Here is a 26,965-nt window from a genome sequence, read left to right as displayed (position 1 = left end):
ACATACAGAATGTATGTATATAACTCATAATAAATAGACATACTTGTAAACATAAGATTCTAGAGAAGCAGCATCTATATACCTGTACTTGATTTTCTATATAACTGTAATAAATATATGTATTAATTTATTTGCTATTATGCAAAACTAGTGTAATTCAGGGTCTTGTTATATTGCCATTGTGTGGATGGCAGCACATAACCAATGACCAACAGAACAATACAGTATGTACTCCAGACTGGAGACTGCTAGACAATGACACCACTGTATTAGAGATCAGTACTTAGAAGCAGGTGTCTGAACAGGTAGAACAGGTTAAATGTTCATTAAGAGGCACAGATATTCCCATATCTGATCCCCATGTACAAAGTTAGGATAGATCTCCCATAGAGCAGTACTTGTGCTTGTGTCTCTGTTGTTGCAATGTTTGTGAGACAATGACAAGTGTCACCATGTGTAGGTGCAAACTGACAGCTATACAGAAACATTACAGGGGGGCAGGGGGGAGAGCAGGAGAGAGGGATAATAGAGTGACTGAAGGGAGAATAATTGAGTGAGGGGGCAGAAGAAGGTTGTGAGGTGATGAGGTCTGGGAGGTGAGGAGGGAAGGGAAATAATAAAAGGAGAGATTAGAGACAGAAGAGGAAAGAGCAGGAAAGGCACACTCAGAGTACAAACAGAGACTGTGAGAGGGGATGAAGGGAAACTCCTGGGGGAAAAAGACAAAATAATGTAGAGGCTGCAACAATGAATGAATTCAACTATTTGTGTTGAGTCTGAAAGCTGAGATATGTTGATTATAGGGGCTGTAGTAAATGCTGGGGACAGAAAGGGGTAAGCGGATGAGGGTCTAAAAGATGGGACTTGCAGGTTCATGAAAGTCGTGCAGTGAGAATTGGGATATAGATATAGAGATATATATATATATATATATATATATATATATATACATATATATACATACATATACATACACACACACACACACACACACCAGGCGTAGGTAGGGGGGATGAAGGTGCATCAAGCTTTGGCGAAAGAAAAAGTACCAACCAATCACTTCCTGTCATCTTACAGGCTGTGCTTGAAAAATGACAGTTGAAAACTGGTTGGTTGGTACTTTCTCTCTCTCCAGAGTTGGATACATGTCCCCCACAGTATGCTATGGAGAGGAAAGACAACGGTAGATTGACAACAACTGTTAAAATGGAAAAATAGAGGTGTTGTCATAGCAACCAATCAGACTGTAGCAATCATAGGGTGGTGAATTAAATCCAATGTGAAGATGAATAGCCGCGGGAGGGAGCTCCGGAAGCTATTCAATTCACCGCACTGTTTGGGCTGCTAAATGATTTCTTCACGCACCCTCCTGGGGATGCAAGGAGGAATCAGACAAAAGTGCCTGGCGCGCAGCCGTTTGCCAGCTTAGCGTGGCGCTAACAGCCGCACGCCCGTTATTTTAGTCAGAGATTGACGGTTCTCGCGACTAAACACCCATGTTAAGTTGCGATAAGCGGCATTCTCGGACAACCAATTCCCGACCAGGCACACAGTGCGGTGTATTGAATAGCTCCGGGAGCTCCCTCTCGCGGCTATCCATCATCGCATTGAATTGAATTCTCCCCCCATATGGAGGAATTTAGTGCGGAGGACAGAATGTGCCGCGTCTATCGGCATCATACGTTTTCCCTGGCACCTCTATGGACTTGCGATGTCAGCCCCACTGCATATGGCAGATATGTGCGCAGTGGCGGCACATAGTGTTCAACTGAATTCTCCCCATAGGTTAATGTCTACTTGACAAATGACAGCGGAAATTTCATTGGTTGCTATGGGTAACACTTCCACTTTTCCTTTTTAGAACTTTTAGTCAGTATACCCCAAGGAACAAAACATGCAAAGGTTATCACACTTCAAATATATCCCCACCCTGATCTACAGCAGCTCCTTAAACCAGAACAGTGTACAAGAAGAACACAGAGTGAAGGCAACAATAAGGAGTGGATTAGTGACAGGGACATCTGGCAGGGAGAGCGGATAATCATGGGGGTGGGGGTTGGCTAGACAAGACTACAACTCCCACAATCCCCCAGAGAAGGGCCATGGCCAGGACAAGCAGCTGCCTGAATAGGATAAGGAGACAATTTAACCGGCAGGACAGAGCTACCTGCGTCTGTCTTATTATCACATAACTTTATAAAATCCAATCATGAAAGCCTCCTTCACACCCAACACCCATCCACTGTTATGGAGCATACATACGGTCAGATTTGTCAGATCTGTCAAATGAACGATTTGAACGATTTTACCAAAGATTTGAACGATTGAACGATTTCTGACTGCATTAAAATGAATGGAATCGTCCAAGTCTGACTACAAACGCATAAGATGTCATATATCGTTATCTAACCATCGGGAACGCGCATCGTTCAAATCGTTCATCTAAAATATGTCAGATTTTCCTTCAGATATGAATGATTGAATGTTTTTTAAAATATAGTTATCGTTCAGATCTGAAGAAAAATTTGACCGTGTGTATGCACCATTAGAGAGCTTTTCATTCAATAAAAGTACATTGAAATCGATGAAGGATTTCTTAAGGGCTCGTTCCCACCGTTGCATTCTAAAGTTTTTACGCCAAGTTACAAATGTTAGAACAGAGGATGCGCTATTTGTCATGCATTAACATATGCCACAAGTACAACAGATTGTGTTACTAAAAGCACAGCACATTAAAAATGGCATTGGAAACACATTAAACCCTATCCCTCTGCACTAGGTCATTTTCATGCATTTCATACTCATTTTCTCAGCCTATATGTGTGAGCAAGCCCTAAATGTGTGCTAATTAATAATCTAATTAACTGCCATGATTTCAGTTATTACATTCTAAAAAAACTGAATAGAAGGGCAGCTGTGAGGTGGGAGACAGTCTACATAAGAGAGTGTACTGGCCTTCTGTGTAAACTAACAAAAAGCATTAAAATGGCATTTATTGCAGCACGGAGCAGCACATGTAAAACCTACAATTAGTCAGATCCATGGACGTCACTGTGCAGATCCTCTCCCACACAGAGATGGCATTAGGAAGACATTCAGCGAGAGAAGCAAGCTTCCTATATATTGCATACATTTAGTGCACAATACTAAATATAAAACACACACATACCTCAGACCAGGAGAGCCCTGAGTGGTCATGAGTAGTTTACAAATTACATCAACTAACGTGTGTAAAGGCCTTTGTATGCCAAAAATTTACTTTTCATTGCACATATCATGCTGTAAATTTATCTCTTGCAACAACGTAAAAGCATTAATGACAGTGACTGATGTCCAAGAGACACCTATTTTTCTGTATATCTGCATATTGTGAAACCTCTGTGACCCATCAGGCCGCTGACACTGCTCTGCAAACTTCTCATGCATCACACACAAACCTTCTATTAACATCTCAACATTACAGGACCTCCACCTGTCACAAGCCCCTCAACATTACAGGACCTCCACCTGTCACAAGCCCCTCAACATTACAGGGCCTCCACCTGCCACAAGCCCCTCAACATTACAGGGCCTCCACCTGCCACAATCATCTCAACATTACCCGACCTCCACCTGTCACATGCACCTCATCATTATCCGACCTCCACCTGTCACAAGCCCCTCAACATTACAGGACCTCCACCTGTCACAAGCCCCTCAACATTACAGGACCTCCACCTGTCACAATCACCTCAACATTACAGGACCTCCACCTGTCACAAACACCTCATCATTACAGGACCTCCACCTGTCACAAGCCCCTCAACATTACAGGACCTCTACCTGTCACAAGCACCTCAACATTTTATTTATTTATTTTATTAACAGTTTCTTATATAGCGCAGCATATTCCGTTGCGCTTTACAATTGGAAACCTTGATAGAACAAAACAGGGTAATAACAGACAGACATAGAGGTAAGAGGGCCCTGCTTGCAAGCTTACAATCTATAGATTACAGGATCTCCACCTGTAACAAATTCCTCAACATTACAGGACCTCAATATTACAGGACCTCCACCTGTCACAATCACCTCAATATTATCCGACCTCCACCTTTCACAAGCACCTCATCATTACAGGACCTCCACCTGTCACAAATTCTTCAACATTACAGGACCTCCACCTGCCACAAGCACCTCAATATTACAGGACCTCCACATGTCACATGCATCTGCACATTCCTGAACTCCATCTGTCACAAGCACCTCAATATTACTTGACCTCCACCTGTCAATCACCTCAACATTATCCGATCATCACCTTTCACAAGCACCTCAATATTAACCGACCTCTGCCTGTCACAAGCACCTCAATATTACAGGGTCTCCACCTGTCACATGCACCTCAACATTATCCGACCACCTGTCACAAGCACCTCAACATTACAGAACCTCCACCTGCCACAAGCACCTCAATATTACCCAGCCTCCACCTTTCACAAGCACCTCAACATTACCCGACCTCCACCTGTCACAAGCACCTCAATATTACCCGACCTCCGCCTTTCACACGCACCTCAATATTACCCGACCTGCACCTTTCACAAGCACCTCATCATTACAGGACCTCCACCTGTCACAAGCACCTCAACATTACAGGACCTCCACCTGCCACAAGCACCTCATTACAGGACCCCCACCTGTCACAAGCACCTCAATATTACAGGACCTCCACCTGCCAGAAGCACCTCAATATTACCCGACATCCGCCTGTCACACGCACCTCAACATTATCTGACCACCACCTGTCACAAGCGCCTCAATATAACAGGACCTCCACCTGTCACAAGCACCTAAACATTACCCGACCTCCACCTGTCACAAGTACATAATATTATCCGACCTCCACCTGTCACAAGCACCTCATCATTACCTTATACTTATTGGCAGAACAGTATTGTTTAAAATCTAGTAGCAGCTCTCAATATCCTAACGGACCTCTTCCACCTCTATGTAATTAACTACAATTCAAGACCATTCACATTAATTCTTTTCATACCAGCCATTATAATGTCAATAAATGTACCCACATGCCCACATCATTGTCCCCTCAAACCACAATATTTTTTTTCTCAAAAAGACACTGCTCCCCTCAATCAGCTCCCTCATGTATCTTAAGTCAGTAAAACAGTGGGCGCCTCCCCTTTGTGTATAGTGCAATGGGTTTACAACTGGCATATACCAATCTCTGGTCTGTTCCTCTCATGTACTCATGTTATTTTATTCTCAGTCTTCTGTACCAGCTACCATCATCTCCTTTACCATCAGATTTCCTCCTTATTAATGCACAAGTTACGGTTCTCTCATATCCTTTACCCCCAGATCTCCTCCTCATTCCCACACCAGTTACTATTACATCAATTGCTCTACCCCCAGATTTCACACACATTCATGCACCAGTGTTCTCTTATCTCCTCTACCCAGATTTGCTCCTCATTTCTGCACTAGTTACTATCTCCTGTACTGGTTACTGTACCCCCCCAGAGTTCCTACTCATGCATGCACCCCTTACTATTCCCTCAGCTCATGTACAACCAGATCTCCTCTTTATTTATGCAGTAGTCACTGTTAGATCTCCTGTAACTTCAAATTCCCTCTGCAAACCAGCACGTTACTGTTACCTCATCTACTGTACCCCCAGATATACTCAATTGTGCATCAGTGAATGGTCCCTCATATCCTGTACTAACAGGTTTCCTCCTCATTCAATCGCCAGACACTGTCCCCTTATCTCCTATACCCGTGCCCCCCGTTTTTCTCCTCATTCCTGCACTGTAACTGTCCCCTCCTCCTGTACCAGGTACTGTTCCCTCATTTACTGTACTCCAGATTTTCTCATTCTTGTACCCCAGTTACAGTCCCTCATCTCATGTACACCCAGATTTCCTCCTTGTTCCTATACCAGTTACTATCTCCTCCCCTCTTTTACCTCCAGATATCATCCACTTTCCTGTACGTTATTGTTCCCTCAGCTCCTGTACCCCCAGTTATCCTCATTCATGCACCAGTTACTATCCATTACACCCAGAAATCATCCTCATCGCTATACCATTTACTGCCCCCCCAATTTCCTCCTCATTACTACACTAGTTACTGTCCCCTCATTTCCTGTATCAGCTACTGTTCCCTCATCTCCTGTACCCCCAGATAGACTCCTCATTCCGGCACCAGTTACTATCGCCTAATCTTCTGTAACCCCAGGTCTCCTTTTCATCCCTACACCAGAGACTGTCCTCTCATCTCCTCATTCCTGCACCAGTGACTGTCCCCTCATCTCCTCCTCATTCCTGCACCAGTGACTGTCCCCTCCTCATTCCTGCACCAGTGACTGTCCCCTCATCTCCTCCTCATTCCTGCACCAGTGACTGTCCCCTCATCTCCTCATTACTGCACCAGTGACTGTCCAGTCATCTCCTGTACCCCCACATCACCTCATTACTGCACCAGTGACTGCTCAGCCATCTCTTGTACCCCAACATCTCCTACTCATTCTTGCACCTGTGACTTTCCCCTCATCTCCTCCTCATTCCTGCATCATTGACTGTCCAGTCATCTCCCGTAGCCCCACATCTCCTCCTCATTCTTGCACCAGTTCCCTCACCTCTTGTACCCCTAGATCTTCTCCTCATTCCTGCACCGGTTACTACCTCATCTCCTGTACAACCAGATATCCTTCTCATTCCTGCACCAGTGACTGTCCCCTCTTCTCCTGTAACCCCACATCTCCTCCTCATTCCTGCACCAGTGACTGTCCCCTCATCTCCAGTACCACCATATTTCCTCCTCATTCCTGCACCAGTGACTGTTCCCTCATCTCCAGTACCACCATATTTCCTCCTCATTCCTGCACCAGTGACTGTTCCCTCATCTCCAGTACCACCATATTTCCTCCTCGTTCCTGCACCAGTGACTGTTCCCTCATCTCCTGTACCCCCACATCTCCTCCTCATTCCTGCATCAGTGACTGTTCCCTCATCTCCTGTACCCCCACATCTCCTCCTCATTCCTGCATCAGTGACTGCTCCCTCATCTCCTGTACCCCCACATCTCCTCCTCATTCCTGCATCAGTGACTGTTCCCTCATCTCCTGTACCCCCACATCTCCTCATGCCTGCATCAGTGACTGTTCCCTCATCTCCTGTACCCCCACATCTCCTCCTCATGCCTGCATCAGTGACTATTCCCTCATCTCCTCCTCATTCCTGCACCAGTGACTGCTCCCTCATCTCCTGAACCCCCACATCTCCTCCTCATTCCTGCACCAGTGACTGCTCCCTCATCTCCTGTACCCCCACATCTCCTCCTCATTCCTGCACCAGTGACTGCTCCCTCATCTCCTGTACCCCCACATCTCCTCCTCATTCCTACACCAGTGACTGCTCCCTCATCTCCTGTACCCCCACATCTCCTCCTCATTCCTGCACCAGTGACTGCTCCCTCATCTCCTGTACCCCCACATCTCCTCCTCATTCCTGCATCAGACTGTTCCCTCATCCCTGCACCAGTGACTGTTCCTCATCTCCTGAACCCCCACATCTCCTCCTCATTCCTGCACCAGTGACTGCTCCCTCATCTCCTGTACCCCCACATCTCCTCCTCATTCCTGCACCAGTGACTGCTCCCTCATCTCCTGTACCCCCACATCTCCTCCTCATTCCTGCACCAGTGACTGCTCCCTCATCTCCTGTACCCCCACATCTCCTCCTCATTCCTGCATCAGTGACTGCTCCCTCATCTCCTGTACCCCCACATCTCCTCCTCATTCCTGCATCAGACTGTTCCCTCATCCCTGCACCAGTGACTGCTCCCTCATCTCCTGTACCCCCACATCTCCTCATTCCTGCACCAGTGACTGCTCCCTCATCTCCTGTACCCCCACATCTCCTCCTCATTCCTGCATCAGGCTGTTCCCTCATCCCTGCACCAGTGACTGTTCCTCGTCTCATGAACCCCCACATCTCCTCCTCATTCCTGCACCAGTGACTGTTCCCTCATCTCCTGTAACCCAAATATACTCAATACAGCACCAGTCACTGTTCCCCCCCAGCAATCCATCAACACAATATGAATCCAGATTTTTTGTCCCCCTGACATGACCAGTCACTGGTGCACACATCACACCAGGAACTGTCTCTACATGACGTGAACCCCGATAATTTCCTCAGTGAGGCGTGCACCCTACATGCACAAACCACAACATGACACCTCATTTCTCCATCCCAGAATCCCCCAAGTGAACTGGACCCCAGTCCCTGCCCCCAGCTGGTGACACTCGGAGGCTGCCTTCCCACGGGTTGAAACATTGTCTCCTTCATATAAGCATTTGCCAGCTCCAGGCAGAAATATGTTCTCCCAGCACACAGCCCGCGGCACTTCCCCCCAAGTTTGCCCCGTTTTCAGCACTTACCAGCTGCGGCTTCCCCCCAACTCCACTCTCTCACTGTCCTCCGCTCCGTGTCCCTGCACCTTCCCTTCCCACAGCGACACTACTAGCCCCGCCCATCACAGCAACACTCCCCCCGCCTCTGCTCTGACCGCAATATCCCTGCCCACTCCCAACATGGCCGCCCGTATCCTGCCAACGTCACGCCAACCGCGTCTTTTTCTACAATAACTTTATTAACAAGTATGTGCACATTTTTTTAATCTGAATTAGTTCACAGCACCTGTGAAGTATAACATACAGCAGTCTGTGTACCTTCTACCAAATATACCCTGTCTGCATAACAGTCTATTTCATACATATTTCTACACAGATACAGAATACTGTCATAAATTGGAATTTTCTCAACTACATAATCATGAGCTACAGTACAATAATTATATCCAAGGGAGAGATCAATATTTTGATGCCAGTGGCCTTAACACTAAAATTCCTAATATTGCTACGTGAAACATAATAAAATGGCCATTCAATTATGGCAGACAGGTAACAGGCACTTATGGGCCATTTCTAGTTTGGTCGATCTGTTTTCATATTAAATTGGCATTCTCGGAACTGTAATATTTGCAATGTCTTTATATAGTCGGGATGACACTTATAATTTCAGGATAGTTTAAAGATATTTAAGCAATGGTAAATCTGCACCATATTATATTGTAACTTTCCCCACATTTGTCACGACGATTTAGATATGTTTTGTATTGTAATATGCTATTATTATTGTTAATGTTTGTATTGAGTGTTAGTATCTTGAAAATTCCAATAAAATATGCCCAATTTAAAAAAAAAAAAAAAAAATTTGCCATTCTCGACACCTATAATCATATATCACTTCTAGGCCAGGTTCTGAAAGCTGGAAGTAATTGAAAGACACAGATACCTGTATATACTGGAGATTACATGTATGATTTCAGAGTTTGACCCTCCAACGTGTCCCCTTCTATCAGGTACAAAATGCTCTGGTCCTGGACTTCCCACTTCATTTGTGATTGCAGCCACCTGTGTTAAACTAGTTAATTGATGAGCACTGTGTTTAAACACAGGTGACTGCAATCACAAATTAGGTGGGAAGACCAGGACCAGAGCATTTTGTACCTGATGGAAGGGGTCATGTTGGAGGGTATGTAGATTTTCTGCCCAATAGCAGCATTAACAGTAGTTACAAATTTTGCATCTTCTGATAGGAGTTGAGTTAACCCTTGGGTGTTCCTTACTAACTGGCACATTAGGCAGGTGCTCCCTGTTTAGTGGCAGCTTCAGTTAATATTTCTTCCCAAACTTGTTTTGTACGTATTCTGAGAGGTGGAACACACCAGGCCTTGCCAATATTGTATACAGGAAAACGCAACTTTAAGAGCATTTTGTCAATATAAAAAAAATAAAATAAATAAAACAAAACCATTCCATGGTTACTCTTTCCAGCCTGCGCATTTACAGCCAGACTCACAAAAAGATGTGACAAGCATTTCTTTTTGTACATTACAAAATCTGGAAGAAGGGTGTGCTCTTTATATGTGTGAGGCCGCCAATTAGATGTAATAGCTACAAAATAACACAGGACATTCATATATTTTACTGTTCATAAATTACCTTCACAATCAGAATAAAATAAGGGTTTATAGAGGGATGCAGTGGCATAAAACCATGAGAACTACCTAAAACCTTAAGCTGGGTACACACCTTACAGATATATCTGCAGAGCGAGTGATATGTTGGTCATTCATACACACTGAACAACCATCATCTGTCTTCTGGCCGTGGGTCCCGCTGCAAGTGTATGGGCGATCGCAGGACTGGCCCAGGCACACTCCGTCTGCAGAAGATCCCTGCTTCGGTTATTATTGTATGCTCTGAGGGAAGGGGCGGGGGGAGCATGGGACGGCCCTGCGTGCCGAGACATCTAGCACCAGTCCTGGGCGTTGGCACACAGCACGATGCCCCAATATATATCTGCAGTACAGCCGATGCAATATGTCTGTGAACGACATAGTTCACAGACATAACGCTGGTACACACTGGCTGAAGCATGCAAGACATATTGGCCAATCAATTGATTGGCCAATATATCTGCCAGTGTGTACCCAGCATTATTCTCAAATTCAAACAATGAGAGCGGCGCCTTGGTATAACTAGGGCCGTAACTAGGGGTGTGCATACCTCCCAACTGTCCCGCATTCAGCGGGACAGTCCCGTTTTTTTGGGACTGTCCCGCCTGCAGGCCACAGTGTCCCGAGGTGGGGGGGAAGTTGGGGGAAGCATACACCACTGCTCTGCATAGCAGAGCAGCGGGTATGCAGAGGGAGAATAGATGCTGTGTGCATGCGCACAGCATCTACTCACAGTACGGGAGGAAGCCCGGGGGCAGCCCAGCATCTCGGATATGCTGGACACGCCCCTTAGTGATAAAAACGGGGTGTGTTGCTAGGCCACGCCCCCTTTGTGGTAGGCCACACACCCTTTTCGGGAGCGCGCACCTTCGGCGTGCGAATGTCCCGATCAGCCTTCCTCAAATGTTGGGAGGTATGGGTGTGCAACCTGTGCCGTCGTACAGGGCCCTGGGGGTGGCACCATCGCTGTCCCATGACACCTACAGTACATGTGGCTTGCAGGGTGAACACCACCCTGCAGCACATAACACTACTGCAGGGTCGCCAAGGGATGCTTCGGGCCGGCACCATGCAGCCTTTTGAGCTGTCCGGTGTGACACCATCTCAAGATATCACGGGTTTTGGTGGTGGAACTGGCATAGGGTGCTTTACACTCCTAATACTGCGCTCGGTATAACCATCTTTTCATTTTCTTTTGGCATCTCCATTTTTAAGCAACAACAATACATTGAATTCTACTGGGCCATTGTTAAACAGGTGATATAGTGAAGTAATATCTATTTCATTGTAATATCTACTATATAATTGTGCCAAATGTCTGTGTACCACATGTGCAGTGCGAGTCGGTGAAGGCGTGAATTTCCATGGCACTACTAAGCATGCCCCCCCTGCTTACCTTGTTATAAACTTCTCCTGGACACACACATCTCCATCACCCAGATACATTTTCTCTTTTCCTGATGTGCACCCCACTCCCAGTCTTCACTAGCCAAAGACAAGATCACATACCCACCATGCGTGCACCCCTACAACCAAACAGAGAGAGAGATGGGAAGAGTAGAGAGAGGAGGAAGAGGGGGATAGAGATTAAAGCAAAAGTTGGAGAGATATGTGAGGAAGAATGAGAGAGAGAAATGGGAGGAAGTGGGATTGAGATAGAAATGGGAGGTGTCAGAATTCAGCCTGGGATCATCCGTTACTCACCATGGTGCCGGCTTCCCCTGAGCAGCGTGGTCAGACGCCAGGTGTGGCGGCGGGTGACATGCTGAATATTATCCCCGGGACCCTGTTGACTCCCACACAATCATCCATATCAGAGTTCCCGCGGCGGCAGCCATGGGCGCAGCCATATTGTCTGTCTCATATGACAGGACCCTCAACCCAGTGGTGTAACTAGGGTCTTCGGAGCCCAGGGCAAGTTTAAGATTGGCGCCCCCCATCATATAGTAAAATATATTTTGCGCACCTTCGGTGCGCGCCAATAAAAATGGGCTTGGTCACATACCGGAGGGGCATGGCTACTGAAAATGGGGTTTGCCCATTTCTTGTCACTCTGGTAAAATTCCTTTCCATTCCATGTGCACCTTACCTATACTGTGGTTTCTCACAATGTGGAACCTATGAAGAAATATATCCTCTCTGGGACAACGGCATCTGCAGTCGTTATTTAATATTCATGTAGGTCACATCATCCGGAAGATGCCTGTTTGTGCAGGAATATTAACAAGGTCATCATCATACGACAGCGATTCAACGAGACTCGTGCCCCCTGTGTAACTTCCTTCCCCCTGCGTCTCTCAGCCACACCATCATCTCACTGCATCGTCTCTTAGCCACACCATCATCTCGGTCCCTGCGTCATCTCTTAGCCACACCATTGCCTCCCGCTCCACCTTATCTCTCAGCCACACCATCACCGCCACCCCCTGCATCAACTCTTAGCACACCATCATCTCTCCTCTGTGTTGTCTCTCAGCACACCATCACCCCCCGCATCAACTCTCAGCACACCATCATCTCTCCCCTGCGTCAATTCTCAGCCATACCATCACCTCCCCCCCTGCGTCAACTCTCAGCACAACATCATCTCCCACCTGCGTCAACTCTCAGCACACCATCATCTCCCACCTGCATCAACTCTCAGCACACCATCACCTCCTCCCCTGCGTCAACTCTCAGCACACCATCATCTCCCACCTGCGTCATTTCTCAGTCACACCATCACCTCCCCCCTGCATCAACTCTCAGCACACCATCATCTCCCCACTGCATTGTCTCTCAGCACACCATCACCTCCCCCTTGCGTCAACTCTCAGCACACCATCATCTCCCACCTGTGTCAACTCTCAGCCACACCATCACCCCCCCTGCGTCAACTCTCAGCACACCATCATCTTCCCACTGTGCTGTCTCAGCACACCATCACCTCTTCCCCGCATCAACTCTCAGCACACCATCATTTCCCCCCTGCGTCAACTTTCAACACACCATCATCTCCTCACCGCATCGTCTCTCAGCACACCATCACCACCACCCCTGCGTCAACTCTCAGCACACCATCACCTCCCCCCTGCGTCAACTCTCAGAACACCATCATCTCCCCCATGCGTCAACTCTTAGTCACACCATCATCTCCCCCTGCATCAACTTTCAGCACACCATCATCTCCTCAGCGCATCGTCTCTCAGCACACCATTACCACCACCCCTGCTTCAACTCTCGGGACACCATCATCTTCGCCCTGCATCAACTCTCAGCACAACATCATCTCCCTAATGTGTCGTCTCTAAGCACACCATCACCTCCCCCCGTGTCAACTCTGAGCCACACCATCACCACCCCCCCTGCGTCAACGCAACACACCATCATCTTCCCCCTTGTCGTCTTTCAGCACACAGTCATCTTCCCCTCTGCGTCGTCTCACAATCACGCGATCAGCTCCTCCCTGCATCATCTCTGTCACCCCATCATCTCCCCCCTGCGTTGTCTCTCAGCACACAGACACACACTGACACAGATACACACACACACACACACACACTGACATATATACACACACTGACAAATATATGCACACACTGACACATATACACATACATACTAACATAGATAAACATTGACACATACACATACACACTCACACATATACACATACACTGACACATATACACACACACTGACACAAGCCTATACAGACACACACTTCTTTCACACAAATGCAGCACGCAGCCCCCCCTATCCCCCCTCCCCCGGTACCACACATGAAAAATGAGCACACACACCACCCTCCCACGGCAGCTTAGCCATCTACCCCCCCTCTCCATCCCCACGGCATCTTAGCCATCCATCCACCCCCCCATCCCAATAACCCACCAGTGGTGAGCGGAGACAGAGAGCGCCAGGGAAGGAAGAATCGCTCCTCACCCAGCACAGACGGCAGCTCTAGTCCAGGTCAAGATAGAGCTTTGTAAGAAGCTGCAGCTCCTCCTACAGGCAGCCCGGCCAGCACCAGCCTAGCAGGCACACCTGCCTGCTCATTAAAGAAGTTAGACTCAAGACACAGTGGGAGTGGGCACGCAGGTACAATGCCCTGGGGTCGGCGCCACCCTCTGCAGGGCTTGCCACGGCACCCAGGGCACGAGCCCCACTTGCCCCCCCTTAGCTACGCCACTACCTCCACCCATGGTAGCCTGGTCACCTCTCAGCTGACTCTCTCCTCCAATGGACGGCTACCTAAGGGTATAAAACAGGACTCTGGGAAACAGAAAGTCGCCTGAACAACTTCTCTTCTCCAGTAGCTGCTAGCTTCGGATCACTCTTCCAGGCTCCATGCTGTCGTATCCTCAGTGCACTTCACCAGTCTCTGTGATATTTAACTTCAGTCACTACTGTTATTCTCCAGTGATATTCATCATCGGTCACTAGCAATATTCTTCAGTGATATTCGACATTAGTCACTTCAGTGCAGGGCTTATCTATAATGGGTGCAAAGTGTGCGGGGCACACGGGCCCCCAGGTCCAGGGGGGCCCACACTGCACACCCTGCAACCATAGGCAATTATACTCCGCCGATTCCCGGACCGGCGCTGTACAGCAGCAAACACTCACTGGGAAAATGGCGGCGGCCATTTTCCCAGTGATCTGCGCATGCGCAGAAAAGATATGCCCGGGAAAGTAGGCGTGGGCGCCATTATCCCGGAGACTCACGCATGCGCTGTAGATTCTGGCATGTAGCCAGAATCTACAGCGCCCAGTGCCGCTGAGCTGCCGTCAGAGAAGAGGGGGCCCAAACGGAGGCTGCACACGAGCCCCCTCCTCTCTTAAAACGCCCCTGCTTCATTGATATTCAACACCTATCACTACCAGTGATATTCTACAACGGTCACTGCCAATATTCTTCAGTGATATTCAACATCAGTCACTTCAGTGATATTGAACATCGGTCACTACCAATATTTTTCAGTGATATTCAACATCAGTCACTTCAATGATATTCGACATCAATCACTACCAGTGACATTCAGCATCAGTCACTACCGATATTCTTCAATATCGGTCACTAATCAATATTCTTTAGTGATACTCAACATCTGTCACTTCAGTGAAATTCAACATCAGTTATTACCAGTGGTATTCAACATCGGTCACTACCGATATTTCTCCAGTGATATTTTACAACGGTCTCTACCAATATACTTCAGTATTACTAACATCAGTGATTACAGTTATTCACCATTAATAATCTCCAGCCACTGTTGTCTTCTTATCTCCCTGTCAATTGCTAATTCCTGGGTCCCTGACCAGGGGGCCGCGATTTGCTCATTGGGCGCAGCTAAAACCCATATCCCAATTGGAGGGGTCACTGATGAAAACCACCAATGAGTTAGACTCCGTGCCTCTGGTCAGGTCTTGTCAACATCCGCAATTAGCCGATGAGGGACGTATGTACTTCCTCTTCATGTACTGCTGTCTCCTTACCTAATCACACCAATTCCCAGTCCTCTGACTGGAAACCTCAAGGGCCAGGTCATGACAGGAGGAAGTGGGATAGAGATAGAAATGGGAGGAAGAGGGGAGAGAGATGGGAGGAAAAAGGGGAGAGAAAGAGACAGATGGGAGAAAGAGCGGGAGATCGGGAGAGAGACAGATGGGAGAAAGAGGGGAATAAGGTAGAAAAGATAGAAGGAAAAGGGGGTAGGAAGATGACAAGATGAGGGGAAAACGGTAGAGAGAGATAGGAAGTTGGGGGAAGAGGGATGATTTAAAAACTGCAATGCAGGGCACAATAGCACCCCAGCGAATGTTGGGTCCAAAATACTAGTTGCTACTTTAAAGGCTGTCTTTTACATCTCATCTTACTGCTCTCTCTCCCAGGGCTGGACTGGCCCACGGGAGTACAGGAGAAATCCCTGGTGGGCCCCACTGTCTGTGGCACTGCCCCCCTCCTTTAGGTGCCAGGTTCTAGACCTCAAATTATGCATTGTTACTCTATTAGATGGTCAGTTACCTGGTGGAGCAGAACCCCTGATCTGCATGGGGACTTAGGCCCTGATTCAGACCCACTCGCAAGCGGCTGTCCGCTAGCAAGTGGGTCGATGTTGTGCACTGCGCATGCGCACGACGGCGGGAGCACCGTCGTGCGCATGTGCCAGACGCGACGAGCGAAGGACTTTCCTTCGCTCGTTGTGTCTGATCAAAGGGGGCGTGCTGTCGATGTTGATTGACAGCACGCCCCCTTTGGTGGGCGTGCCGGGGGCGTGCCTCCCTGACGGGGGCGTTCCCAAGGGAACGCCTACCGTCAGAAGCCGGCCCACTGACATCACTAGTGATGTCAGTGGGAGTGATTTTGGCTCTGATAGAGCCAAAATCACTCCAGGCCTTGCGGTTGAAAACCTCAACCGCAGGCTCCGGCTTGCAGTGGCGATGGTCGCGATGGTCAAGACCATCAAACTGCATGCTCGTATAGGCTGTGGGTGGTGACCCACAGCTATACGAGCGTCCTGGAGGACGCTCCATAATTATGGAGGCGCTCTGCTCAGAGCGTACCGCTCTGAATGAGGGCCTTAGTTCCCTTCTATAAAAACTACACAAATATTTATCTAATAGTCAGCCAAGCATCTGTGGTGGCTGGCCACACTCCCTCTGATGAAAGACCACTCCCCTTAAACATGGGCTCCTACCACTGGATTTCCCCAGTGGGCCCTTCATGTCCCAGCTCAACGCTGCTCCCTCCGCACAACATTTTCAGAACTCAATCACGAAATTGAACACATGGCCTTCCACCACTTTAGACAATTTTGACTGACTAAATAACTGCCTACCTATATTTTACTAATAGCTGACAACCTCCACCCTTCCCCAGTTAAGAATATCTGGGATACTAAGTTGAAAATACACCCTAGCCCTCACCCCAGTCTACCCTTGTCACATATGCCTCTCACCTGTCACCCTCCTCACCCTTGTCACTTATACCCCCACATTATACTCTTGTAACATTTGAGTCACTGGGTGATTTAAATAATACAGTTTTATTCATTTTTAATGTGGCGTGTTGATTCAGGATCTCCAGGGGTCCTTAAGTGCTATCTTTGTTTGATCGCCAATAGACTATTGACATATAAAACAGGAGGACAACACAATCATGTGATACTGTCAGGGCCGGTTCTATGGTTACGTATGGTACGCGGCCGCGTAAGGCGCCACATAGTGAAGGGCGCCGCGGCCGCGACCATGCAGATTTCAGAGGCTTACAGCGGGTGCAGACTGTGTCTCTGTGACACAGCTGCACCGCGCGTGTAGCGCTGACCGGACTGAGTTCGGTCAGCACTACACAGTGCCAAACACACAGCCGCCGGTGCCGGCAGCTGTGTGTTTGTTTCAGCAGCTGATGAGAGTCTGTCAGACTCTCATCGGCTGCTGCTGCTCCCACTGCGGGAGCCATCTTCCGGCTCCCGCAGTGGGTAATGGGAGAGACTTCATGACGTCATGAAGTCTCTCCCATAATGCAAAGTGGCCCTGGAGAATGGTCGGGAGTAGCTGATAGCGGCGGTGGGAGCAGGAGCGATGGGGGTAAGTGTTTTTTTTTTTTTATTACGTGTGTCTCTACTGGGGGGGCTGCAAGGGGTGATTACTACTGGGGGCACTTGAAGGGGGGGATTACTACTGGGGGTACTTGAAGGGGGGATTACTACTGGGGGTACTTGAAGGGAGGATTACTACTGGGGGCACTTAAAGGGAGGATTACTACTGGGGGTACTTGAAGGGGGGATTACTACTGGGGTACTTGAAGGGAGGATTACTACTGGGGGCACTTGAAGGGGGGATTACTACTGGGGTTACTTGAAGGGGGGATTACTACTGGGGGTACTTGAAGGGAGTATTACTACTGGGGGCACTTAAAGGGGGGATTACTACTGGGGTACTTGAAGGGAGGATTACTACTGGGGGCACTAGAAGGGAGGATTACTACTGGGGGCACTTGAAGGGGGGATTACTAATGGGGGCACTTGAAGGGATTACTACTGGTGGCACTAGAAGGGATGATTACTACTGGGGGCACTTGAAGGGAGGATTACTACTGGGGCACTTGAAGGGAGGATTACTAATGGGGGCACTAGAAGGGAGGATTACTACTGGGGGCACTTGAAGGGAGGATTACTACTGGTGGCACTAGAAGGGAGGATTACTAGTGGGGGCACTTGAAGGGAGGATTACTACTGGGGGCACTTGAAGGGAGGATTACTACTGGGGGCACTAGAATAGGGGATTACTACTGGGGGTACTTGAAAGGAGGATTACCACTGGGGGGAACCTCCACTGGGGGCACAACAATGGGGGGACTACTAGGGGCACTACAAGAGGGGGGATTACTACTAGGGGCACTACAAGGGGGGACCACTACTGGGGCACTGCATGGGGGGGACTACTACTGGGGGCACTATATAAGCTTACTAATGGGGGCACAAGGGGCACTGCACAGGGGGGACCACTACCGCGGGCACTGCATAGAGGGGGCGCCAAAAAACCTACTCGCTTACCAAAGAATTTGGGCTAGGGCCGGCCCTGGATACTGTATACAATTGAGAACAATAACACATCTAGGTAGCACAGCATACCTGGAAAAAAAATATAAATACAAAATTATACAAGCAATTTGCATAATATGTCACTTGGATGCTCTCTGTATTGTGCTGGGCTCTTTAGGGTGTTCCATTGTCCTGTATAGGAGTCACTGAGATACTCTTTGTGCTGTATGGCGGTCACTGGGATGTTGTCTGTACAGTACAGTTGACACCAGGATGCTCTATGTACTGTATGGCAAATATTTTATTTATTGTATGGTGGCCACGTAGATGTTCTCTTTATAGTATGGCAGTCACGTGGATAAGCTATGTTTTGTATGTTTGTCACGTGGATGCCCCTGTATTTTATTGTAGCTAGGGCCATGGGCGGTTCTATAATGGGTTCAGGGCATATGCTGAGGAGCTGCGTCACGTGAGGAAGAGGACTTGGACCTGGACGGAGGCTACCCTGGAAGGAGCAACAAGAAGGTTGTGGTGGCTGGGGAGACAGAAGACGGCTGGTCTTGAGATACAGAAGGGGAGTGATTGGGAACACAGAAGGGGGCTTGGGCTGGAGATACAAAAAGTGGTGGATTGGGACACAGAAAGGGAGCTGGGCTGGAGATACAGAAGGGGGCTGATTGGGGACACAGAAGAGATATGGCTGTGGAACCAGAAGGGGGGCTGGCTGGAACTGGAGAGACACTGCAGGGCTGGAGTTGCAGAAACACCGGGGGTGGGGGGGCCCTGCCTATTTTGACAGTTCCGGGCCCCACAATTTCTGATGGCAGCCCTGACTGCAGGAAAATAAATATGTTAGAGTGTCATGCGGAAGAAGAAAAATTTATATTCGACACCTCAGCCGCCAGTATTTCCTTTGACTTCCTGTACTCTAGGGAGTATGGGGCAAGACTCATAAATCCACCTATGAATGTGGGCTCTGGACAGTGCCAGCTTAAGTTCCAGAAGGACCTGGAGCTGAAAGTCATGATGGGCCTACTGTATGACACTGCAGGGGGTGTGACTAGTGTTTTGGGGTGTTTGGCCAATGTTGTGAGGGTGTGGTCTGCACAGGGGCTGCACAGCTTGTGCTGAGGGGGGTGACTAGTACCTATCTTTAAAAGCCCCAGCACACCAGAGAGGGAATGCAAGATTCCTCTATGGCAGTGTAGCCCATAGCAGGTGGGGACGGCTGCTGCGGGAACTGGTGGACGGAGATATCTCCTGCTTTTTCATTTGGTACATCTGAGGCATACTTAATTTTTCCCTTAAACCACAATTGCCATATATTTTAAAGGCAGAATTGATTAGTACATATCCCCATATAGAAAAGATATAAGATCTGGATCTGCCGCCTGCCCCCCGGACTACTACTAGAAACCTCCGCAGCGGGGGGGGCACGATGACGCGATTCACACTGAATCGTGTCATCGTGGCTCCGCCCCCTGCTTAACAATGCCTTTATTTTCGGCATTGTGAAGAGGGTGCGGGGCCGCAATGATGCGATCGTGCGGTTACACCCTGACTCCACCCCCAAAATGGAGTCATAGCCCAGCCATGCCCCCCCACTATATGCTGGCATTCAGCTCCTTCCCTCCCACAAGTATGATATATATTGTGACAAGGTGACTGGCATCATAGTGGAAGGCAGGTATATTTGCTCTAGATTCCTGACCTATGTCTTTTGAAACCTCAGGAAGGTGTTTGTGTTAGGAGTTTTTTGGGTTATTAGCTTCATGGGAGGCTAATTAGGGCTTTTAGTGCTGTGAGGCTGTTTTTAGTGCTGTGGGGATGATCATTACAGAGAGACACTGCCTGGGGAGAGGATAGCCTTTCGTGTCTCTGTGAGAGAATCAGGTTGATAAAAAGCAGGTAAACTAAACCTGGAAGAACCTTCTTATACTTTGTTTATTAGTGAGCTAGGGACCTCATTCAGAGCCGCTCGCAAAGTGCGGTGCGCTCACAAGCGGCCCAATGGTTTGCGAATGCGCATGCGCACGCTTCGTTTTGGTGATGCGCAAACTACTCTGTGCGATCACAGCCCACTCGCTCGCCCAGCAAAGACAGCCCAGTGAAATGAGTGACAGGAGAGGCCGTTTGTGGGTGGTAACAGGGGCAGGACATTAATAACGGGGGAGTGGATGTGCAAACACAGGTGTGCCTGAGTGTTTCAACGCCGTTTTTAAGGCGTGCATAATAAACAGACAGCATCATAGTACACGTCACATGCCTGTTTTTACACTAAAGTCCTCGCAGTGCTTGCGGCAGGGTAAGGCAACCACAAGCGCTGCGTTCACTACCGATGGTCCTCGATGTACCAATGTTTTAATTAGAGATGTGCGCCGACCCCTGTGTTTTGGTTTTGGTTTTGGATCTGGATCTACCCTGGTTTTGGATCTGGATTGGTTTTGCCAAAACCTCACCTCCGTGTTTGGTTTTCGGTTTTGGTTTTGGATCTGGATTTTTTTCTTAAAAAATCATAAAAACAGCTAAATCACATAAAATGGGCCTATTTTTGTTCCTACAGTATAATTAACCTCAATAACATTTATTTCCAGTAATTTCCAATCAATTTTGACCACCTCACAATATTATTTGCTTCATCTAGTTAAGGCCAAAAGGTTGCATCCAGCTAGCTGGCTGACTAACCTAACTGACACAGTGGGTGGCACTAACATGTGGCAGTTCAGTTTCTAATTTTCATTACGGATACAGTGTGTTATACAGTGTGGGTTGGATACACCAATAGTGCACTTACTGTGACAGCAGTGTCGGCAGAGCGGGGTTGCTGACGGTGTCCTCAGTACATGGAATGGCAGTGCTGGCAGTGTCCTCAGTGAAGGGTACCAGTGATGTCAGCAGTGTGGGGGTGCCAGCGGTGTCTTTAGTGCAGGTTTGCTGGCTGTGTCGGCAGTGCGGGGGTGCCAGCGGTGTCTTTAGTGCAGGTTTGCTGGCGGTGTTGGCAGTGCGGGAGTGCCTGCGGTGTCCTCATTGCAGGTTTGCTGGCTGTGTCAGAATTTAGGGGGTGCCAGCAGTGTCTTTAGTGCAGGTTTGCTGGCAGTGTCGGCAGTGCGGGGGTGCCAGCGGTGTCCTCATTGCAGGTTTGCTGACTGTGTTGGCAGTGCAGGGGTGTTCCAAATGTAGGGTGCTGGCGGTGTCGACAGAGCAGGGGTGCCAGCGGTGTCCTCAGTGCAGGTTTGCTGACTGTGTCGGCAGTGTAGGGGTGCTGGTGGTGTCCTCAGTGTTGGAGTGTCGGCAGTGTGGGGGTTGCTGGCGGTGTCCTCAGTGTTGGAGTGTCGGCAGTGTGGGGGTTGCTGGCGGTGTCCTCAGTACGTTGGGTAGCAGTGCAGGAGTGTCGGCAGCTGTGGTGATGGCAGCGGGGGGTGTCAGGTGGCGGGGGATAGCGGGCGCAATCTTCTTTTCCTCTTTTGTGCTGTTTTTAATGGGCTTAACGCTGATTGGCTGAGAGCCATGACAGACTGCTCTCTCAGCCAATCAGCGTTAAGCCCGCTCAAAACAAAACCTTGTGACTCGACAGAGGGGTCGCGAGGTTTTGCCTTGGGTCAGGGATCCGGAGCAGGCAAGGAGATCCGAGCTGTGCTCGGATCGCCCCGGATCCCCGAAATTCGGGTGGGTTCGGATCTCTGAGATCTGAACCCGCTCATCTCTAATATTTGTTTATATATACAGTATAGCCGTGGCCAAACATTTTGAGAATGACACAAGTATTGGTTTTCACAAAGCTTGCTGCTTCAGTGTTATTAGACCTGTTTGTCAGATGTTATTATGGTATATTGAAGTAAAATTACAAGCATTTCATAAGTGTCAAAGGCTTTTATTGACAATTACATTAAGTTTATGCAAAGAGTCAATATTTGCAGTGTTGACCCTTCTTTTTCAAGACCTGCAATTCGCCCTGGCATGCTGCCAATCAACTTCTGCGCCACATACTGACTGATGGCCGCCCATTCTTGCCTAATCAATGCTTGGAGTTTGCCAGAATTTGTGGGGTTTTATTTGTTGACCAGCCTCCTGAGGATTGATCACAAGTTCTTGGATGGTTGGAAGAAGTTGCTCTTGGAGGATGTTTCGGTAACATTCTTTGTTCATGGCTGTGTTCTTAAACAAAATTGTGAGTGATCCCACTCCCTTGGCAGAGAAGCAACCCCACACATGAATGGTCTCCGGATGCTTTACTGTTGGCATGACACAGGACAAAGACTTTTGGAGGATGGCCTGGTGTCAAGAAGGGCAGCAAAGAAGCCACTTCTCTCCAGGAAAAAATTCAGGGACAGGCTGATATTCTGCAAAAGGTACAGTGATTGGACTGCTAAGGACTGGGGTAAAGTTATTTTCTCTGATGAAAACCCTTTCAGATTGTTTGGGGCATCTGGAAAAACGCTTGTCCGGAGAAGGAAAGGTGAGCGCTACCATCAGACTTTTTTTTTTACCTGCATTTCCAATATGACAGGCAGCCTGAGGTTGTGTTGAAGGTGATCTGCATTAAATGACCGGCGGTCGGGTAAAGTTTGGGGCACTTACTGGGGTGCTGATGGTATTAAAGGGATATGGGGAAGGGAACAATTGCACAGGAATATAAATACTCTGTATGGATATCAGAATATAGGGATTAGAGTAATCAGGGGGTGCTCCCTGAAGTAATACATATGGTAAGAACATGTGGAGAACAAAAGGACTTCATAAATGAGGCACACCCCAGACATGAGATACAGAAAGTAGCTAATAGAATAGGTGTAAGAGATTGCAAATGAGTGAAATAAAATAAATAACCTTTATTAGATAATCTAAAATGGAGAACTATAGCTTAAACCAATGCACAAAATGTCAACATACAGACAATTACATGACAAGTAGGACGGAGACAACAACAAAAAAATGAACAAATAATGACTCAAAACATGTGACACAGTGAGTCTACTCCTGTTGATGTAGAGACAGAGGTCCTGATTCAGACCCTTGTGGTAGAGCCAAAAGCACTCCCACTAACATCATTTGTGATGTCAGTGGGGCCGGCCCCAGAGGTAGGCGTTCCCCGGCACGCCCACCAAAGGGGGCGTGCTGTCACTCAACATCGAACAGCACGCCCCCTTTGTAGCGAGACCCATAGCGACGGCTTGCCCGTTGCTATGCGGGTCTCGCGCATGTGCACGACGGAGCCGGCTCCCTCGTGTGCATGCGCACTGGCCCAACATCGACCCACTTGCGAGCGCTCGGCGCTCGCGAGCGGGTCTGAATCAGGCCCAGGCCCAGAGGCCCTGATTCAGAGCCGGACGCTCTGACAGAGCGCTCACTCTGAATCAGTGCCCTCCCTCTCTTTTTTTAGAGCGGCCTCCTGGCCGCTCGCATAGCTGTGGGTGACCACCCACAGCTATAGCGAGCGGCCAAAAAGATGGTCGCGATGGTCAAGACCATCGCGACCATCGGGCTTGCGATGAGACCATTGTGGTAGGATCTCGTCTGCCGCAAGCCCTGGAGTGCTTTTGTCACTCCTGTAAGTGTTTCATGTTGCAATCCCACAGGTGTGACACTTCCATAAAGCTGGATGGTGCTGACTTATGTTGGAGATTAGGGGCCATTGGAAAGTTCATACTGAGACTTTCCATCTCTCTTTTCTTGCAGACTGATAATGAGGACCTGCAAAAAGAACTGGCCCAGCTCCGGCAGCAGCACAGCACAGAGGCAGAGCAGCTGTATAGCATTATATCCGTGCTCAGTGACCAACTCAGAGGGTATTTATATTCTGTCATGTAACACTGAATATACTCTGGTAGTAAGTCATTTATATAGGTGTAACTAAATTATGTAACACTGTATATACTATGGTAGTATTCATTTGTCTAGGTCAGTGGTTCCCAAACTTTTTTGAACCACGGCACCCTAGATTATCAGCATTTTTTCCACGGGACCCCTGGGCCAAAAGTTTCTTATTGAGAAATTCAGAACAAATTAAATAAAGTATATTGTGCTTCTATGTCACCCTTAGGTTCAGTTATGTGGTGGATGACAGGGCTGTGCTTCTTTTTGATTGGCAGCCATTAGCACTGATTTTACCTATCACACTGACTAAAATTATTTTATTTGGTACTGGACCACCACTCCGAGATACCCCTGCATGTGCACTGAGGGACTCCAGGATGCCATGGCACACGGTTTGGGAACCACTGGTCTAGCTGTAACTATGTAACACTGTATATACTCTGGTAGTAAGTCATTTATCTAGGTGTAATTATGTAACACTGTATATACTCTGGTAGTAAGTCATTTATCTAGGTGTAATTATGCAACACTGTATATACGCTGGTAGTAAGTCATTTATCTAGGTGTAATTATGTAACATTGTATATACTCTGATAGTAAGTCATTTATCTAGGTGTAACTATGTAACACTGTATATACTCTGGTAGTAAGTCATTTATCTAGGTGTAATTATGTAACACTGTATATACTCTGGTAGTAAGTCATTTATCTAGGTGTAAAGAGGGTTAGAGGATAATGTACTGCTAATGTTCCCGTAGCTCAGCGATTATGCTCATGCACAAAACATTGTGACTAGCCCTACAGCGCATGGATTACACAGAGTGTATGCACAAAGGCGCTTCTACCAACGGGACAGACGGTATCAGAAATGGGGCGGGAAAGTGATGGGCGTTCCTGCGCGCTGATTGGGAGGTGAACTTAAAAAAAAAATAAAACTGCACATTATCTCTTAGTGTGACCATGAGGAACGCCATCCTGGAACAACAGCTGGAGAAGGATCAAACAGCGACAATGGATCAGGATGAACATCAGGTCAGTGATAATGATAATGAGCCCATCACCTGCACACAGGATAGGCAGCCAGTCTATTTATCTCCAGGAGACCTACTTACCAATACTCCCAATAAAGGTACCTATCCACTAGAAGACAGGCAAAAAACTGCTTGATTATGACATTGTAATCATGCAGTCGTTTGTCAGTCTGTGAAGTGCCTACACTGATCGAGCAGTCGTTCAGTGTAGGCACAATCAATCATCTGCCAACATGCTGAACCTGACGTTATCGTCAGGTTGACCAGCATGTTTGCACGATGACAGATGTCTAAAAGACCAATTTTTTAAACAATCTGCAAATGATTATCGAACGATATCGTTATCGTTCAATTGCTTATTTTAATCGTCTAGTGGATAGTCACCTTAATGCACATGAGCTAGAGGCCACTATTGGAGAGGGATCCTTTGGAAGATGTTACACCGATATCACCGCAGCTACATGTAACACACCTGCTCCAGGGGTAGTGTAGTGACCTGGTCAGTGTGAGGCTATAGATATACAGAGGTGGAAGTGACCCGGTGTACAGCGACAGGCTATACCGCCACTTCTCCCACGGCTCTCATTGTATGGCCATAATAACTAATCTGTCCTCTCTCCCTCCCCTTCTCTCTGTGCCTGTAATGCAGACTGATCCATCACTGGCTCCCTGTGCCCAAACACCCAACACCAGGGATGGCTGCAGGCGGCTCTGGACCTATATCCGTGCCATCTTCCAGAGACTGCGACACTATTTCAGAAGAGAGAGGCCCAGCCCACCCAAGAGCCCCAGCACTGACGCAGCACCCCTTAGTGCCATGCAGATGCAGGTAATTGTATGGGGAGTCATTGGACACAAGTAATGTTGCAGTATTTACAGTATTAATAACTTGTAAAGAACGGATGGAGGTAACTGTGCTTAAAAATAGAGGTAAAAGAACTATATTCTATAGAAATAAGCATCACTTTTTGGTTATAATCACAATTTTTTATGACTTGTAGATCATTGAGAGAGAGATAACTGACCTGAGCCAGATGCTGCAAAGCAGGAGAGAATACCTCCAGCAGGTCGCCCTCATGAGAGAGGCAGAGGAAACATCCAGGAGAGAAGCAGAGGAGCTGAGAGAACAATTACAGGAGGAGAAAGCAGAGAGGGGAAGGCTGGCAGCATTACTATCCGATAATAGCAAGAAGATGCAGGTTATGGAGGATGAGCTAACCATCGCTAAGGCAGCAACAAAGGGTCACAATAAGCTGATAAAACAGTTTAGCAAAATGGTAGCCAAGCTAAAGAAAAAAGACCAGGACATAGAGGGGCTACAGCAGGAGATCACTGTGCTGAAGACACGGATGGATGGCGTCGGGGCAGCGAAAGCTGAAGAAAATACTACTTGAATGATCAGGAGAGCCGGAGAAATGTAGCTTAGGGAACAAACTCTTTAATCTTTTAAATACAAAAATAAAACTTTTTTTTGGCAAACTAAACTTATAAGTCTTCTAGTAACAA

The 26,965-nt window shown here is 47.9% G+C and overlaps 2 protein-coding genes across 7 annotated transcripts in view; one reads left to right on the top strand and one right to left on the bottom strand.

Moving 5' to 3' along the window:
* Positions 1-9,446, bottom strand: part of SIPA1L3 (signal induced proliferation associated 1 like 3) — a 119,086-nt gene extending 109,640 nt beyond the window's left edge. For 3 of the 6 annotated variants that reach the window (XM_088450165.1, XM_088450161.1, XM_088450168.1), the window contains exon 1: positions 8,447-8,549. The gene's annotated coding sequence lies outside the window, so the exon portion shown is untranslated. Of the gene's footprint in view, positions 1-8,446; positions 8,550-9,362 lie in introns of those variants that run through there. The other 3 variants (XM_088450162.1, XM_088450167.1, XM_088450166.1) reach the window with 2 other exon arrangements.
* Positions 9,447-9,545: 99 nt separating this feature from the next.
* On the top strand, positions 9,546-26,933 carry LOC148501681 (uncharacterized). Its single transcript, XM_088450104.1, has 5 exons — positions 9,546-9,602; positions 24,291-24,400; positions 25,382-25,460; positions 26,109-26,288; positions 26,461-26,933. The coding sequence occupies exons 3-5, from the start codon at positions 25,389-25,391 to the stop codon at positions 26,851-26,853; spliced, it is 645 nt and encodes a 214-aa protein (XP_088306230.1). The 5' UTR covers positions 9,546-9,602; positions 24,291-24,400; positions 25,382-25,388; the 3' UTR covers positions 26,854-26,933.
* The last annotated feature ends 32 nt before the right edge of the window (positions 26,934-26,965 follow it).

Source organism: Taudactylus pleione, unplaced genomic scaffold (assembly GCF_031769625.1).
Source record: "Taudactylus pleione unplaced genomic scaffold, aTauple2 ptg000507l, whole genome shotgun sequence".
In the NCBI taxonomy this organism is placed as follows: Eukaryota; Metazoa; Chordata; class Amphibia; order Anura; family Myobatrachidae; genus Taudactylus; species Taudactylus pleione.
Note: the sequence above shows the minus strand (reverse complement) of the source record. Positions and strands in the feature narration are given on the sequence as shown.

Excerpts from the sequence above, each read along its gene's own strand:
- LOC148501681 (XM_088450104.1), top strand. The coding sequence starts at position 25,389 with ATGAGGAACGCCATCCTGGAACAACAGCTGGAGAAGGATCAAACAGCG. Across the intron at positions 25,461-26,108 it reads TGGATCAGGATGAACATCAG|ACTGATCCATCACTGGCTCC; the intron begins GTCAGTGATAAT and ends CCTGTAATGCAG. Across the intron at positions 26,289-26,460 it reads TTAGTGCCATGCAGATGCAG|ATCATTGAGAGAGAGATAAC; the intron begins GTAATTGTATGG and ends TATGACTTGTAG.